The 18,166-nt window shown below is 57.2% G+C and overlaps 1 protein-coding gene across 4 annotated transcripts in view; it reads right to left on the bottom strand.

The window, feature by feature from the left end:
- The window catches only part of PTK7 (protein tyrosine kinase 7 (inactive)), a 64,323-nt gene that overhangs the window by 10,370 nt on the left and 35,787 nt on the right, over positions 1–18,166 (bottom strand). For all 4 annotated transcript variants that reach the window (XM_086371713.1, XM_086371715.1, XM_086371714.1 and 1 more), the window contains exons 2-17: positions 13,581–13,868; positions 13,088–13,190; positions 12,532–12,722; positions 12,290–12,440; positions 10,955–11,103; positions 10,437–10,703; positions 8,447–8,580; positions 8,169–8,304; positions 7,938–8,057; positions 6,500–6,649; positions 6,251–6,401; positions 6,027–6,154; positions 4,513–4,716; positions 3,164–3,319; positions 2,200–2,432; positions 973–1,053 (exon numbers count right to left, since the gene is read on the bottom strand). In XM_086371713.1, the coding sequence (XP_086227839.1) occupies positions 973–1,053; positions 2,200–2,432; positions 3,164–3,319; positions 4,513–4,716; positions 6,027–6,154; positions 6,251–6,401; positions 6,500–6,649; positions 7,938–8,057; positions 8,169–8,304; positions 8,447–8,580; positions 10,437–10,703; positions 10,955–11,103; positions 12,290–12,440; positions 12,532–12,722; positions 13,088–13,190; positions 13,581–13,868 (2,642 nt within the window). The remainder of the gene's footprint in view (positions 1–972; positions 1,054–2,199; positions 2,433–3,163; positions 3,320–4,512; positions 4,717–6,026; positions 6,155–6,250; positions 6,402–6,499; positions 6,650–7,937; positions 8,058–8,168; positions 8,305–8,446; positions 8,581–10,436; positions 10,704–10,954; positions 11,104–12,289; positions 12,441–12,531; positions 12,723–13,087; positions 13,191–13,580; positions 13,869–18,166) is intronic.

Below are 18,166 nucleotides of genomic sequence, written 5' to 3'. Positions count from 1 at the left end.
CAGCCACTGCAAACTGTCCTGTGGCTTCTCAGAGATGGAGGCAGGGGCACCACGCCAGGAGGCCAGCCCAATGGCCTTGTCTGGGCCTCAGCGAATTCACCTGTGATGGGAAGAGGTCAGCCTGAAGGTCACAGAGCTGCTCCTGCAGAGAGATCGAGGGCAGCCAGGGTTCCCCCCACCCTCCTGCCTGATCAACCAGCCACACCTTGCCGTGACCCGGGTCAGCCTCCAGGCTGGGAACAGTCACCCGGAAAGGAGGCCCAGCAGTCTGCCTCCTGCGCTGAGCTTTGCTTGCTTATGTGGTGACATCATTGTCACCGTGGACACAGAGCACCCGGCCACATGGAAGCGGGGAGGGGGTACGGGAGGGGAGGAGGCGGCAGGCAGGGAGAACTGGGCACGGAAGGCAAGGTCTGAGGCGGGCAGGGCGTTGTAGGAAGCGTTCCCTTCTTCACTGTTTCAGCCCAGGCCTGTGTCTCCACAGGGCCCCAGCCAGGGCTCTATGCCAGAGGCAGGAGCAGAACCGGAAGGAAAGGTTGGGCAGCCCACAGCCCGAGTGAGAGCAAAAGCGTGAAAACCACAGGCGGTGAAACCCTGGCAGCCCGCCCACACCCCCGGGGGATGAGGGAACACGCTCAGAGCTGCGCCCAGCCCCGCCGGCTCTGAGACGCCCGGGCTGCCAGTTGCCCCTTCAGCTCAGCGCCCTCCGCAGCCGTCGAGCTCCAACAGCCCGGGCCAAGGGCAGTGCTTCTCCACAAAGGCAGTGGGGCCACACAGGGTGGCTCATAGGCTGCGACAGGTCACTTAGCCCGTCTCAGCCTCTTTACCCATCGCAGGGAAGTGACGCCATCCCAGAGGATCACGGTGCTCCCCGAGTGCTCACCCCGGGGCCTGGCCCGCGGGCAGCGCTCGACCAGGGCACCTGCTAAGGGACCGCCCGGCTCCCAACCCCCCACCCCCCACCATCCTCACCTTCTGCTTTGTGCTGAGGGGCTGCGACTTCAGCTTCTCATCCTTGCTCTTGGAAATCCTCAGGAACTGTTTAAGGTCTCCCTGAAGAAAAACCCAGCATCTCTGTCAGGTCACAGCCCAGCCGGTGTTCCCCCCTGCCAAACCCAACCCCAGCGAGTGCTCACAGGGCGCCTGCCCCGGGGGGAGGGGGCGAGGACCCCTGACCTGAATGCCCGCCCCTCAGCCCAGACCCCTTCCCACGGGGAAAGTCCAGTGGCAACTAAAACTTATAGGAAGCGTCTCCTAAAACAGTGGTCCCCAAGCGTTTTGGCACTAGGGACCAGTTTCGTGGAAGACAAGCTTTTCCACAGACTGGGAGGGGATGGTTTCAGACTGATTCAAGCGCATTACATTTATCAGGCACACTTTATTTCTACCACAATTACATCAGCTCCACCTCAGATCATCAGGCATCAAATTCCAGAGGTTGGGGACCACTGTCCTAGAAGCTCCTGGTCAGAAAGGGAGGGGGACAGTCATCGCTGCCCTCGGGGGAGCCCTCAGACGGGCAGGAGAGGAAGCCCCTGCCCCGAGAACGCCAAGAGGAAAACACGGCCCCCGACCCTCGGTCTTCACAGACCCCAGACAGGAAAGCCTCGTCCTCTAGACCGAACTCAGACGGGGCCCTAGTGGCAGAAACATGTGCAAAGTGCTCGTAAGCCCTCGTTCATGGAAAGACGAGGGTCACTCCTCGCCCTTCCTGCACCTGAGCTGTAGAGTCTGCCACGCAGCCGTTTTTGAGGACCAAGGGGACTAGGCCCAGTGAGCCCGGGACTGCAGAGTGAGGGGCAGGGCCGGGCAGCCCCAGTGGGGAGAGAGAGAAGGCCGGTGGCTAAGCGAATGCTGTCCCTCCAGTGGCACCGGCTGCAGGGAAAGAAGGAAAGCTGGGTTCTCGTTATGTTTATTCTCAAGGGCTGACAGGCCCTGGGGAGTGAAAAATGACAAACCAAAGAAAACCAGAATCAGGGAAAAGGGCCTGGAAGGCGTCCCTGCTGTTGGGCTGAGGAAGAAGCTGGAAGGAAGCTGGGACCAAACCCCAGACAGGGGCCAGCAGATGGGAAAGGGGCTGAGGGTAAGGAAAGGCGGGGTTGGAACGGGGGACAGGGGGCTGACATCTCATGGTGGGGTGGCGACGCAGGCTCCAGCGGTGCCCCCGCCCCAGCCCCCAGGGTGCCCCCGGCTGCCTACCAGGTCCACATACTCCAGCACCATGTAGTGTGGCTCCGCCTCGCGGCACAGCCCCAGCAGCCGCACCACATTGGCGTGGTTCAGCTTCCCAAACATTTCGAACTCCCTCCGGAAGTCCAGCTGCTGCTGCTCGTCCCGGCTCTGCAGACTCTTCACGAGCACCAGGGTCTCAGGCGATCCTTCTTCCAAGCCCTGTGCCTTCGCCAGGAACACCTCCCCAAACTCGCTCTTGCCTGCAGGCATAGGACTGAGTCAGCCAGCCGAGGATGCCCCGACTTGGGAGGCACCTGGCCAGGGTCACACGCGGGGGCGTCTCTCTGCTCCCGCCCAGCTAGACCGGGCAGTGGCCCCGGCTCTGTGTGTAACTCCAAGTGAACCCCTTCCCCTTCTGCCCTGGGATTGGCAGTCTCTAACAGTGAAATAAAGGGGTCAGATTAACAGTACTTTCTAGAAGGTGGTCTGTATGAGAATTTTAGGTGATTCACCATTAACACGTCTTACTTCTATACTTTAAGCTATACTCATAAAACACAGATCCGTAACTTCCCACAGTTTTTCCTACAACTAAGCTTGTTGTTTTTGTTCGGTCACTCAGTCGTGTCTGACTCTTTGCGACCTCATGGACTGCAGTACGCCAGGCTTCCCTGTCCTTCACTATCTCCTAGAGTTTGCTCAGACTCATGTCCATCGAGTTGACAGAGCTCAGTTTTTTTTTAAAGGTGAGAGAAAGTCAATCTAAAGAAAACATCAAGTGACTAATACACAGGAATGACAAAAATCTCGGGGGTGGGATTTGGACAACGGGCACATGGGGGACGCACTGGACCCGGCCGCCCTGATGCTCCCTCCATTTCTGAGGTTCTGGGCTTCAGGGGCTCCAGAGACACCAGCCCCTGGTGCAGGTGCAGACAGACCTGGAGCCTGTAGTTAAATAGGGGGGTTGATGGAGGCCATGGCAACACACCCAGCGTGGTGATGGGCTGCAGGCTGGCCCGCGGGAAGTGCATCTTGTCGCTCGTGCTGTGGCGCTTGCTGGTGGCGGCGGAACCAGAGCCCAAGCTGGTCAAGGCCACCTCCTCCTGGATCTCGGCCGAGGGCTGTCCGTTCTGCAGAGGCCCGCCTGGGAAGAGGGGGAAAGGGGGAGTGAGGATGAGACTGGCCACCATGGGGACTGCAATTCTTTCTCACAGTCTCCCACTCCCAACAAATGGATCTAATACTAGTGATCTACACAATGTCCACACACAATCCGGTCAATGAATTGAAGGGGCTGGGGCGAGGGAGCCCAGCACCCCTTAGGGTCTGACCACTTATTGACATAGCCGATTACAACCTTTGAAAAGAGACGGCACAAGTCGCAGCTGAGTCACTGGTCCCTAGACAGCCTGGTGACATAAGGGTTTTTGCTTTCATAGGGTCTCCTAGGTGCAAAGCTGTAAACAGGCACAAAGGCTGTAAAAATCACAACAAGGGAAACTCCAGTCCTGCTCCTGAACCCCTAAAGTGAGAGGGGAGACCCAGCCGTGTCCATAGGGGGCTCCTGGTGGAGGAGAGGAAGGGCAGGAGGAGGGAAACAGACAGACAGAGCCCACCATCCTGGGGAAACTCAAAGACTAGCAGAGGGAGAGACAAGATGTGCAAGGAAACACTAAAACATATGAGCCAGGCTGCTCAGAAGCGGAGGCCCTGGGAATTAGCCAGCTCCAGGGGGCGGGTGGAGGGGTGGGGGCTGGAAGTGAAAGTTGCTCAGTCGTGTCCGACTCTTGGTGGCCCCACAGACTATACAGTCCATGGAATTCTCCAGGCCAGAATACTGGAGTGGGTAGCCGTTCCCTTCTCCAGGGGATCTTCCCAACCCAGGTATCGAACTCAGGTCTCCCTCATTACAGGCAGATTCTTTACCAGCTGAGCCACCAGGGAAGCCCAAGAATATTGGAGCAGGTAGCCCATCCCTTCTCCAGGGATCTTCCTGACCCAGAAATCAAACTGGGGCCTCCTGCATTGCAGGTGGATTCTTCACCAGCTGAGCTACCAGGGAAGCCCTATACTGAAATTATGCCTGTGGTTTAGAACTGCAGGGAAAAGGCAGGGAAACACGGGAGGCTAGCCTGAGAATCCAATGAGGAAGACTTGAGCCAGGCTGCTCAGAAGCCGAGGCCCTGGGAATCAGCCAACATGGGGGCGGGGGGTGAGCGGAGGAAGGGGGTGGGTGCGGCTCGGCTTTGGCTCCAACTGCTGCACTTTCCTCCACGGCCACGGGAGGGCGCTCAGCACCTGTGCGCGACACCGCCTCCCTCTTCCAGGGCCCCTCACCGTTGAGGCACTCCATCTCCGGCTCCTCGCCCTCCGGCTGCTTCTGAAGCCGCTTGGCCTTGCAGCGCTTCTTGCAGTAGAACATGAGGCCCAGCACGGCGATGATGTAGGCCACAGCGGCGCCCACCGACAGCCCGATGGTCTGGATCATCTTGTAGGGGGGAGGGCTGCCTGGGCCCTCTGATTCCTCCAGCACCGGCTTGTCTGAGAGACACACAGACAGGTGTGGGCAGGGGCGACTAGGGCAAATGCAGCCCTACTGCTCTGCCGGCTCTCTCCACCCCACAGATTCAACAGCCTCCCAGACTACTTGATGCTCTGACCAAGCCGGAGCAACCTGGGAGGGTCACCCCCATCACTGGCTTCAACAAGGGCCAGTTCCTGGGGCCCCATTGAGGCCGGAGGGAGCTCTGCAGGATGTGAGTGATTTCCAGGCTGTTTCTGCACCCAGACACAAGCCTGGGACACACATCAGAAGCACACCACAGTCGGCCCCATCACAAACCCATGTCATTGTTAACAAGCATCCTTAGTGACTTGAAATCTTGAGTCAGGCCCTACAGAGCTGCACGTGGGAACTTCTGATTTATAACTCCAGCCATCGCCCAGCACAGAGCCGGTTCAAGAAACACTTTTGCAGAAGGATCTTCTAGTCTACAGGCTTTCAGTGGCCTTGGGTCCCATGGAGAAAGAGGTGCCAGGTGGGAGAAAGGCCCAAGGGGGGAGGCCGTCCAGGATCCCCCAGTTGGCACACACCCAGTGGCTTCAACCAAGAGGCCACCACTTCACTTTACCCATTTAAAGTTCCATGGAAAACCCTGTCTAAAAACCAGTTTTGGGACTTCCCGGCTGGTTCAGGGGCTAAGACTCTGTACTCTCAAATGCAGGAGGCCCAGGTTCCCATTCCTGGTCATAGAACTCGGTCCCGCATGCTGCAACTAAGACTTGGAACAGCCAGATAAAGTAAATTACACATTAAAAATACATAAATATTTAGAAAACCAGTTCTGCTGCTGAACCAAAAAAGTTTGAAAGCCTCTTGCTCAAACCACTGTCATCTTAACAGAGAAAAAAAAGAGGAAATACCACCTGGAGGAGCACAGAGCTGGGGATCAGGAGAGGTCAGGCCCAAATCCCCAGTCCCAGGCCCTACTCAGGGCCTTACACCTTTCACCGTCTGGGTCGCCAGGGCAAAGGAACCACATGCTGCCGCATCCTCTCGCCACCCACCCAGGACCATGAGGACAGACCTGGGAGGAAGCATCTCAGGACAAAAGCACCCCCCACCACCACAGGCTCACACAGCCCGGCTGTGGAAAGTGTCAACAACAGCCCAGGTCAGGGCAAGGAACCTGAGACTGCCTTGTGGTGGCCCCGAGGAGGGGACCCAGATTCCCCGCCGCCATTGCAAAACACGGCTTCAGTGCCTTTTGTGTACAGGGCTGATGAGAACAAGGATGAGAAAGAAGTCGGGCACCCACTTCCCGTGCAGGACAGCCCCGAGGGCCCCATACCCACGACGTAGAGGGGGGCCTCCGTGTGCTTGATGTTGCAGCTGTTGCCCGCGATGCAGGTGTAGCGGCCCGAGTCCTCAGGGGCCACGTCGTGGATCACCAGGGAGCCGTTCTGGAAGATGTGCATCCTGCCGGGAGAGAAGCCCCAGCGTTGCCCACCTGGCTGGCCCCGGGAGCCTGAGCTGCAGGGCAGGCGGCGGGGTGGGGAGGCGGAGACGGCCTACCTGGGTCCGAGCTTGGTGGGGTCCAGGATGCGATCCTTGCCCTTCCACTGAATGAGCGGCTTGGGGTCCCCCTGGGCCTCACACCGCAGCAGGGCCGTGTGGCCCTGGTACACGGTCGTGCGCTCCGGCTCCACCTTGAAGGTGATGAACACTGGATGGGAAGAGCCCGGCGAGGGGCAGGGAGCAGTGAGCAATGGGGCTGGCGGGGTGCGGGCCGCAGCCCCGGCCCCACGCCCGGCACAGTCGCACCTGCCACGGTGAGCTGGACGTGGGCGCGGATCTGGCCCTGCAGCCCATTGGAGGCAATGCAGGTGTAGTTGCCAGCGTCGTCACGGGTCACCCGCGAGAAGTGCAAGGTCCCGGCGTTGTCTGTCACCCACTCTGGGAGGCTGCTCCCATCTGCAGGGGAAATGCGGGGGAATGATGGGCTGGACCAGAGTCCCATCACGGTCGGCAATGCCTTCAGTCACTCACCTGCACTCAAAAACATGCCATTGCTCCAGCCTACCCACAGACAAGGTCCAAACTCCTGAACCAGGGGTTGGGAGTCCCTGTTACTCACTTTTTCTAATTTTCCAGCCTCACCTCCTTCTACTGCCCTGTAGAAGTGCCCTTCCACTTCCACCAAACTGGACTTCTGGCTGGGCATGGAATTTGCCCTGTTCTCACCATCACTGCCTGTCACTGCCTACTCCTAGCACTGAGCCCTGCTCTTTGCCACTGTCCTGCCCATTCTGAGCCTCAGCCCCCACAGAACGCTCCCCCAGACACCTGAGCAGAGAGGGCCCACTTGCTTCTCAGAATTGACAACCTCACTCTCTTAATGGGAACGTAAAAGCCCTTTAAAAAACTATTTGGCCATTCACATCAAGGGTTGTAAAAATGTGCCTACCCTTTTATACATAATTATTCCATTTCTGGGAATCTTTCCCAAAGGAAATAAACCCAAATCCAGAAAAAAAACTTCGCCGTAAAGATGTTTACTGCGGCAATAAAAAAAAGACAGAGAGTGAGAGAAACAGTGAGAAGTAGAGAAAGGAAGCAAGGATGGCTAACAACGCAAATGTCAGACATTTAGGGAATATTTAAGTAAATTACAGTGAACCCAACTATTGGAATATTATTGTAACCATCAAAACCAATGGTCCAATGTTTATGTATAAAAACATGGGGAAATGCTTGATGATGTTAAGCTAAAAAAAGATAAACTTACATTCAGTTATCTGCATCGTCCATTTCTACAGTAAGCATGACTTACTCATGGAAGTATAGTAAGTGCAAATTAGATGTACAATAAAACTGCTATGTAAAAACAAAAAGATGTACATAGAAAATGGTACACACCCAGAGATGACTGATGGTGGGATTATGCATTATTGTCTCCCAAAGTTTTCTAAAGGATTACTTTTATGTTGGAAAGGATGACTATTTAGAAAAGGGAGGACTTCACGGCCCTGTCTGGACCAATCCAATCACTTGGTGCCTTGAATCATCCTATACGTCGTCTAACGCTGTAACCTGACCTCGTTTACGTCTGGCTTCCTTCTTCTAACTGGAGTATAAATCGGCCCCTACATTCCTTGTCTGTCCTACAGTACCAGGCACTCAGCTGGTCCTGAGACAGGCACATGTCTGACCAGTGGACTGCCTGTTCCACCCCCCCACCAAATGCCCACAGGGTACCCACCTGCCCGGACCCACTTAATAGTGGGCTTCTCTCGGCCCGTGGCTGAGCAGGGCACTGTGGCCTCCTTGTCAAACTCCATGCACTGCTGTGGCCGGGGTGGTGGTGTGAACTTGAGCTTTTCTGTTTCAGGAGAGGGAAAGGGAGGGCTTGAGGCGGCAGGCCTGAAGATCTTGGGCCCTGCGGCTCCCTCCCCAGTCCTCTCCTGCCCGTTGGGGCCAGGCGCCAGCTCACCCAGCACTTGGACGCGGGCCTGGGCCTCGATGGTGCCGGCTGGCGTACTGCTCACGCAGCGGTACCACGTTCCGTCGTACACCTCCACGCTGTTGATGCGCAGGGTCCCGTTCTTAAAGACCTCGAACCGCGAATCCTGCAGCACAGGAGATGAGCCCATGAGTGGGTCTCCACCTGCCCCCCACCAGCCTCTCCCTGGTACTGCCTCGGGGGAAAGCGCACTGGGCAGATGAGCACAGAGGACCCCATGGCCCCCCAGCAGCAACCCTCGTCCTCACCTCGGAGATGAGCATCTGGTTTCTGTACCAGACGACTGTGGGTTTGGGTGTGGCCTGAGTCAGGCAATGCAAATAGCCCGGCTTGCCCTCCTCCAGCTGGCTGTCCTGGGGCTTCTCCAGCCATGTGGGCACCGCTTAGAGGGACAAGGAGGAAACAGAAGGTTGATCAACACGTCCCCAAAACCCATGGATCCAATCCTAGGAAATTCTAATTACCCACCTCCCTCAGGCCCTGAGTTTAGAAACCCTGTCTGCTCCAGTGATAACTGCGTGACCCCTTAGTAAAGGCCCAGGTACCAGAACCTTCCTAACATTATCTTAGTTCAGAGCCACAATAAACCCCTGAAGTATGCATTTCTATATCCATTTTACAGATAAGACAGTGGTTCAAAGAAATATGATTTCTAATGCACGATAGAGGATTGAAAACTCTGGTCTGCATGACTCCAGAATCCTTGCTTTCTTATACCAGAACCCTCCAAGGCTCTGTCCTCGAATTTCTGTTGTTTTGGCTAAATACTTCCTGGAACAATGGCCAGTTCATGGCCTTCAATACTATCCAAGTAGATGAGTCCCAACCTAGAGCCTGGCTCCTGACCTCCCCCATGACCTTCACACCTGCAAATCCTATTGGCATCTCCAGCTGGATATCTAACAGGCACTTCAGGCTTTTACATGTGCAAAAGAGAATGCTTGATTTCTCCCCAAACCTGCTCGTCATAGTTTCCTCTCAGTAAACAGCACCGCTATCCAGCCAATTGCATAGGCCAAACACTTAGCTGACTTCTCTCTCTACGGCTTTCCCTACCACCCCACCCAATCACATTCATTCTACACAAACCCCATCTACCTCAGCTCTAAAATGTATCCCAGGACTTCCCTGGTGGTCCAGTGGCTAAGACTCTGTGCTCCCAATGCAGGGGGCCCAAGTCCAATCCCTGATGAGGGAACTAGATCCTACATGCCACAACAAAGCCTGAATATCTAGCGTGTCACAACTACCAGCCGGTACAGCCAAATAAATAAATATTTTAAGAAATAAAATGTAGGTCCTAAAAGAAGAAAAAAAACAAAAAGAAACAAAATGTATCTGAACGTCAGCACCTCTTGCCTCCACCACTAGCACCGCTGTTCAAGTCCCTTCAACATCCCCAAGATAATTACGGTCCTCTATTAACTGCTTTCCTGTTCAGAGTCTGGTCCCTAACAATCTAGTCTTCTTGGAACAGCCAGAATAACCTTTTGAAAATGCTGCACTCAGGCTCAGTTCCCGGAAGGACTTCTCATCCTCTGACTTGGTGGGGCAGACTGTGTGCAAAGATGCCTGTAAACAGTCCTCCCGTCCCTTGCATCTCTTTATAATGTGATGTCGCAGGTTTCAAAGCGGAATCTGGCTGAGATTCTAGATTTCCCAGCTCCCAGGATTGCTCCGTGGCACAACGCTATGCCTTCTCCAGATCGCAGTTGTGACACGCTAGGTAGTCAGTTCTTTGTAGAAATTTGGTGAGTATAACAATAAAGTAATTACTACCTATAACGTTGTCCGTATCACCTTTCCAATAAGGAAAAAAAAGTCTTTTTTATCTACTTCACTGATCTTTCCGACCATCCTGTAGGAGAGGTAATGCGTTATCAGCTCTATTTTAATAGATGAGGAAACTGAGCCCTAGCAAAGCAGGTAACTCTCTATCACGGTCACCCTGTGCACTGGAGACAGTGTGTGACCTGGGTCTCTAGAGCCCTGTCCGCTGCAGCCAGAGGACCACTTTCAGGGAGGGCTGTCACCCCAACCTCTGTGTCTGGCTCACCACCCTCTACTCCAATATCTCTGTCCAGCAGAGAAATGGTTCCCAGGCAAGCAGGGCTCAGAGCTGAGGGGGGACCTCAGGAGAGCTCCAGGGGTGACTCTGAGCATCATCACAGCCAGAGCCCAAGACTCCCTGGGACCTGGGCTCCTCCCGTCCTCGCCCTTCAGGGCACAGGTGCTTACTGGCCACCGTGATGTTGACGTCCTGTCGCCGCTGACCAGCCAAGTTGGCCGCATGGCAGGTGTAGACACCAGCATCGCTCTCAGCAGTGCTGGCAAACACCAGCTCGTGGCCCTGCTGGTAGACCCTGCCGTGGGCGGGCAGCCGGGCTCCTGCATGCTCCCACCACACACTGGGCTCCGGCAGACCCTGGGGGGGCGGGCAGGCCACACGCTCCTCGCTGCCGGCCGTGAACACCCGTGGCTCGAATGGTGGCATGTCTTCGATCTCTGTAGGGACGGGAGCAGACAGCCGGCTTACCATGGGATCCAGGACACCTGATGTTCTCCGTAGCCCGCTTCCCCGCTCCCAGCACGAGCCATCCCCGGGACCCCTAGCACCTCCTCTTCCGACCCCAGGCATCTTCTTCCTCCCTCTGCCCTCCAAGCTGCTCTGAGTAGGAAACAGGAAGCCAAACCTCTACATGGGCAACAACACTGAAGGCAGCCCCTACCTCGGCATCCCAGACCCTCAGACTCACCTGCCAGGTGAAGTGTGGCCTCCAGGATGACGGGAGGGCCCCTCTGGCCCTGGCCTATGCAGCGGTAGACCCCCGCGTTGCGCGGCCGGACCTGGGTCAGCTGCAGGGACCCATTGGCAAACACTGTGGCTCTGCGGAGGTGCGGGGGGCTGCGGAGGGGAGAGACTGATGTTGGCAAGGAGTGGCCCAGGGGCCTCGCTCCAGAAGGGAGCTGATGGAACCCCGACCTGTGCAGGCCAGGTATGCAGGAAAGAATCGGCCAGGAACAGGGCAGAGAGAAGGAAGCCGGCACACCGTGCTGGTGCGTGCATGTGTGTGCATGTGCGTGCATGCATTTGTTCATGTGTGTGGGAGTGTGTATTTTAACTACAAGAGACACGGCTTTGGGGCAGCCAGGCCAGCAGCAGTGAGTGGGAGGAATCAAAGAGTTGACGTGCCTGTGGAGACGGGGGGGCCACCTTTCCAGGGAGCCAAGATAAGCCTGCTGGTAGAGCAGAAGCTCCAGCATCAGAAGCCCCGCAGCTGTACCAGACAGACCACAGGTGACGTCCTCAGGGCTGCAGCCGAGTGGGATCCCCGCCCCCGGCCTGGGGAGCCACACCTCCAAGGACCACAGCCACACCTGGCACCACCAAGGTGCTCTCTGCTCTCTAGGGCCTGGATGAGGACAGAAGCGTCTCTGTGGGCCTGATACCTCCCAGAAATTTCTGGAAATGTTTGCTTCTTCCAAAAAGTGTGTGTGTGTGCGCGCGCGTGTGTGTGTGTGTGTGTGTGAGGTGTATTTACCATCTGGGACCTTCTTGTCCACAATGTGATCACCCAGGTTCCCCGTGTCCCTCCACCCGAGTCGCTGACCCCCATCCCAGAAGACCCTATGGGCAGAAGTGGGGGAAGAACGAGTCACTGCAGGCTCACACAGTGTATCTGCGGGAAGTGGGAAAAGATGCCCTTCCTGGAGCTGTGTCCCTTTGTTGGGTTCACTTTGTAACAGGAAGACATTCTACTGCCATCTGCTGGAAAGCTGAGGTAATTCCACGCATAGAGCTAGGATACCTGTGGTAAGAACCTCACTCCCTTTAAGAGGGTCTTTAAGATCCTTTAAAGAACAACCTATAAAGAATCCACCTGCCAGTGCAGGAGACATAAGAGATGCGGGTTCAAACCCTGGGTTGGGAAGATCCCCTGGAGGAGAGTTCGGCAACCCACTCCAGTATTTTTGCCTGGAAAATTCCATAGACAGAGGAGCCTGGCGGGCTACAGTCCATAGTGTCGCAAAGAGTCGGACACGACTGAAATGACTGAGCATGTGTGCACACACAACTTTTAACGCCTTACCGGCTGCGGTTAGTGATGGCGGTCTCATCCTCAAAGACCCACTGCAGGCTCGGGGGCGGCTGGGCTGAGAACTGACAGTGGAACATGGCCTCCTCATTCCTTGCCACTACCACATCCTGGGGTGCCAGGACCACCCTGGCAAAGCTCTCATCTGGGGTGGGGGAGGCACGGACACGTGAGCGGGCGAGGCGGGCAGACCCCTCCCCCGCCCCCAGCTCCTCACCCCCACCCCCTGGGCTCACCAGCGATGCTCAAGGTGAAGTTCTGGCTGCTGCAGGCCTGGCCAAAGGCATTATGGGCACAGCAGGAATAGACGCCGCTGTGCTCGGGGCCTGCTGGCCGGAGGGTCAGGTTTCGCTCCTTGCTGCTGACCGTGTGGTTGCTCTGACCGTCAGAGAGGGCGCTCCCATCTCGGAACCACTGGTAGGTGGGTCTGTGGGGCCAAGCAGGTCAGCAGCAGGGGGGTGGGGGAGGGGTGTTCTCAGGTGGCCGGTAGGAAGGGTGCAAAACCGGAGAGGCAGGGCTAGACCCCTCAGTTACACATGGGGAAACTGAGGCCTGGAGAGGGATCATGACTTGCACAGAGGCACACCATCCCGGGGGCAGAATCTGGCGGAGATTCTAGATTTCCCAGCTCCCAGGTTCGCTCCATGGCACAAGGCTGCCCCTTCTCCAGTGACCAGGGCCCAGGGTGGAACAGCATGTGGGCAGGGTGGTGGCAGAGCCCACAGTTGGGGGAGACAGGTCTGCCAGTCAAGAACAATCACCCTTTCCTTCCCCTCCCCACAGTTTCCTTACCGAGGGTGCCCGTCAATGTGACAACGCAGTGTGACCTGGGTCAGGGGCTGTATTGCAGCTTCCGAGGCCGGATGCTTCAGGACCACGGGACCGGTCTCGAGCCCTGGAGCGGAGGCCAAGGTTGCAGAGTGAGGGGCGCGGGGCAGAGCAAGGGAGGGAGTGCAGAGAGGAAGGAGGACAAGCAGGAAAGGCCGGAACCTGGAGACTCGGAGGCCAAGTGACACAGGGCCACCCTGCCTCACAGCTCCTGCCATTAGCAAAACTACCCAGCAGATCATTGGGTCCAAGATTTGAAGGGGGGGTAAAATAACCCTTGGAAAAATGAAAACTTTTAACTTCCTCCTGTCCATACAAGCAGAGAGCTGACCTCAGTTGCATTCTCCCTGCCCCGTTCAACTGGAGACGGGAGGAGCTGAGGCAAAGGAGGGGGTCCCCTCGCAGGGTTTAGGAATTGAGGGTCTCATGGGGGCAGACACAGCCCCCCGGCTCTCACATTTGATGTTGAAGGAGGCATTGGCGCTGCGGGCCTCTTCTCCGGTGACTTCATCCCGAGCCACGCACTGGAAGGCTCCCGAGTCCTGCAGCCGGTCCACAGCCGTGAAGCTCAGGCTGCTGCCCTGGGTGAAGCGCCGCTCGGTGTCCTGGACGGGAGCCCCGTCCAGCAGCCAGAACACGTGCACCGGGCCCGGGGCCTCAACCTCACAGCGGAGCAGTGCCCGGCGCCCCTGCAGTGCGTCCTGGGAGGACGGCTCCTTGATGAAGACAACGGCCGCCTGGGCACCTGCAGGCGGGGAACACAGGAAAGACATGGTCACGGGGAGCTACAGCCACCGTCCTAACATGGGCCGCCCATCGCCCCGTGCAAGTGAGAAGTGAGAAGTGAGTGCAAGTGAGAAGGATCACGACACCCCAACTGTCTACTGAGAAACGTCTGCATTGTGCTGGGTACTCCAAAGGAAACAAAGACGCAGTACCCTCCAGGGGGCTGGTCTGGAGGGGGGACACAGGACAAAGGCAAAACCCGCGCTAAATGAATGACGTGGGCAGTCGGTGTCTCTAGAACGCTGAAGGGGGAGAGTCCCAAGGGCTAGAGGAGGGAGGGGGTTAATGCCGCACAGGACTCTGCTAAAGGAAAAAGAGTTCAGAGCTATGGGATCAGATCACAGGAGATGCTGGACCGAGGAGTGGAGAACATTAACAAGCAACCCTCCCCGCCATCTTCAGAACCCAGGTCACAGAGCAGAGCTAAATCATGATCCAAAGAACTTCTCGGAAGGATTACTGGCTCTCATGCATCCGCTGAGGGTCCAGCATCAGAGGTGGGGGGCTCTGAATCCCACCCACAGATGCTCCGCAGTCCAGTATTCCCCAGGGGTGTCTCTGGCAGAACCCATCCCATCACAGGAGAAGCCAGTATTCTCTGGATCTGCTGTTATTCCCCACGACATGCCGGGGCCACCCCACCTCCTACTCTCCAATCCTAGGGATCCATCTGTGTCCAAGGCTGGCTCTTCCGGGCTAACTGAGAGGTGAGCTAAGTGGTCCCAGGTCTCCCCCTCCTGCATGGCTACAGTTCAGCTCTGGCCAGGGCCAGGGGGGCACCTCATAGAGAGGGGCCCTGCAACCAAAGGTGGAACCAAACAAAGGGGCGGGTGAAGGGCCCCGGCAGAGCAGCAGATGGGCGGGGGAGGCAGAGGGCAGGGCCGGGCAGGTGGCACGGTTGCCGCACAGGAATAACACACTGGGCTTTGTTCCTGGCCTGCGTGGGCGCCCAGCTGGGGCCCGGAGCTTCGGGGCCCGGAACACCCACTGCGGGGGGGTGGGGAAGGGTGGGTGATGGCACAGAGCGGGTTGTGCCGCCCCTCCAGGGAGGGAAACAGGCCACCTGCGGCTGCTACGTGAAGAAGCAGGCTCTGCCTCTGGCCAAACCGGGCCCACAAGGGCAGGAAGGGAGAGACTAATGGGGTCCTGCCTGCCCCTTCCCAAACCACTGGAGCCCCTTCCAAGTCCCTGGGCATGGAAGGGGGAGTGGTTCTTTAGGCCACAAGAACCAGTCTCCTCATAAAGTCAGTGTCAAGGAGACTTCCCCGGTGGTCCTTGGGACTCTGCCCTCTCAATCTGGAGGGCCTGGGTTCCATCTCTGGTCAGGGAAATGGATCCCGCCTGCCTCAGCTAAGACCCAGAACAGCCAAATAAATAAAAATTAAAAAAAAAAAAAAAATGTGAGCATCAAGACAAGTCCAGGATCCCCCAGGGCTAGGTCCAGAGGAGGGGCTGCCCCTGATATAGGTCCATCTCCCAACATTCTAAAGGGACCAGCATTCCTGCCGGCTCCTTGGATAGGATAATTCTCCACCACGCTGGGCTATCCCATCCACTGTGCCAATCAGCAAAGCTGCCCCCAGTCACCCTCACAACCCAAACACCCCCACTAGCTTCCAAACGCTTCACTGGAGTGCGGTCCCTGCCCTCCCTGAGTAAGCTGGATGAGTCAACTGAGGTCCAGAGAGATGAAGGGATTTGCTCAAGATCAAACAGCTCATTTGTGGCAGAGCCGGGACCGTGACCCAAGGAGCCCGACTCCATACCCACACCACACTCTTCCCAGCCCTGCCCAAGAACTCCAAACCAGTCCTGGAAATATCTGAGGCCAGAATGGGTCTCACTCCCTGCAGCCAGGTACAGAGAGAGACACACCTCCCACAGATAACACCAGGCTCACAAAGGTGCTCAGTGAACACCAGCTGAATGGAGGTAACCTCAAAGGACTGCGGGGCGAGAGCTGGCAGGCACAGAAGCATCCGGAACACTTCCCGACACCCACTCCTGACACAGATGGGCAGCCTCGGGCAGAGGCCCCAGCGGGCCTCTGTGCACGTGACTCATTCAAATCTGGGGACCTTCAACCCAGAACTACAGATTCTCATCAAAGACAGAGAGAGTTTATCTGCCTCCAAGTGTAGACGACCCCCATTTTCCCGCTCAGCCTCTCCAGACACAGTGGGGACCAGGAGGCTCGCCCACCCACAGGAGGTTAGTTACAAGGGTTTGCTGTCAGATCTGACTCAATCCTGACAGCCACACTCAGTGCGCCTGACCTTGTGCAAGGAACACATTGGGACCCCAGCTTTCTCTCGCCCTCTCGTGACTCGCAAATGCAATAAGTTCTTGTGCAACGCCTTGGATGAGCCCATTCAGCAGGCAGCTACCGTCATCCTAACCATCATCACGCTTCCTGCCCAAAGATGCAAGTTCTAGGGATGCTATAAAGCTCCCCCCAGGCGAGGCAAAATGCCCTCCCAGACCCCAGATGGGGAGCAGCTGCCATTGCAGGGAAGTTCTAAACAGATCATCAGGTCGGGGGGTAGGGTGGAGGGAAAGGGGCTGCGAGGTTGCAGGAAGCACAGACCCCTTGCCACAGAAACCCGAGTTGGGAGAGGAGATGGCATGACTCAGAGGGACCCCAGCTCAGCCTCCATCCAGCATCCCGTCCCCCCCTGGCACTGGCGGAGCTGTGGTGAGATACTGCATTCCCAGACTGCCACTCAGAGCCCCCCGCGCCCCCTCGACAGGGCCTGGGGAACATCAAAGCTGGCCCCGAGGGGCCCTGTGTCCTGACGTCAGCTCACAGCAGGTCCTGGTTACTGCTTGGCGGGGGCAGGCTTCAGATGTTACAGAAGGCAGGGAGGGCAGCCACCAGGCCTCCTCTAAGACCCTGGCCCCTGCTCTGAGCTCACATCCTGGCCACCCAGCTCCCTACACCAGAGACCGGCCCAGAGCCTCAACACCCACTTCACTGAGAAGACACTGCAAGGGGTGCCCAGTCCGGCCATCTCTCCATCTGCAGGACAGGCTGGTCTGGTCTTTTGTCAGGGGAAACGGGGCAGACCAAGGAGGGTCCTGGGAAGCAGGAGCTCTTCGAAAGCTTCGGCTGAACAGCGGAAGAGGAGGAGGAAGGCTCTGGGGGGATCGAGGTGGCACAGTCCCCAGCACAACCCTGACCAGGATGCCCCAGCGCTGTGGTCTGGAGAAAGTCCGTGAGGGAAGCACACCAGTCCTGGGCCTCCCAAAGCTGCCCCCTTTCACAGCCTGGCCCTCCGTGCACCCCACCTTCTACACCCAGACTCTGGGTGTAGAAGGGAAGTATCTGGCCCACGTGACCCTTGAGGCGACCGCTCAGCAGAGCAGCTTCAACTCCCTAGCAACGCCACCTCCACTGCCTCTCTGGACCTTCTCCCTTGCCATGAAATGAGAACCCCACTCCTACCACTCGGGCTGCATGAGACTAAGTGGATTCATAAATGAAAAGCCCACAGCATGGCCCAGAGCGCCTGGAGGGCACAGGGCGGGCCCAAGAACACCCCCCACCACCAAAACCGGCAGACAGAGCCATCTGCCCACACCAGGCACGACCCCAACGAAGCTGGAGCTGCAAATACCCAATAAGGACATTTTCCAAGCCATTTCCTTGGTTCCCCAACAGCCATCTATATGCAGACACTCACTCTGCCTGGGCCCTGGCCCCAGCCCCTCGAGAAAGGGCTGGGTGGGCAGTGGCCCAACTCTGGCTCCCCATCCCCCAGCAAGCGTCTGGTTTGGTGCCTGCCCTCCTCGCTGCTCTCTGGGCCCCAGGCCCAGTCAATCCATGTGTGTATACGTGTGCCTGAGTACGCACACATATGTGTAAACATGATTTTATGGAGAGCAGAGAGCAGCAGGAAGTTTTTCTGCTCTGAAGTAATTTCAGCTACTCCAGTCCAAGGATCCATCTGGGCCACTCAACGACCCATCTCCCAGGGGCTAGTCCTCCTGGTCTCGAAAAGACATCCCCGGGCTCCAGAGGTCCTGTGAGTGCATGCGTGCTTAGTCGCTTCAGTTGTGTCCGATTCTGTGCGACCCTAAGGACTGCAGCCCCCCAGGCTCCTCTCTCCATGGGATTCTCCAGGCAAGAACACTGGAGTGGGTTGCCGTGCCCTCCCCCAAGGGATCTTCCTGACCCAGGGATCCAATCTGGGTCTTCTGCATTGCAGGGAGATTCTTTACTGACTGAGCCACTAGGGAGACCCTAGAACCCACCAA

This window comes from Bos grunniens, chromosome 23 (assembly GCF_055505025.1).
Source record: "Bos grunniens cultivar Pamir isolate PY7600 chromosome 23, Bosgru_T2T1.0, whole genome shotgun sequence".
Lineage (NCBI taxonomy): Eukaryota > Metazoa > Chordata > Mammalia > Artiodactyla > Bovidae > Bos > Bos grunniens.
Note: the sequence above shows the minus strand (reverse complement) of the source record. Positions and strands in the feature narration are given on the sequence as shown.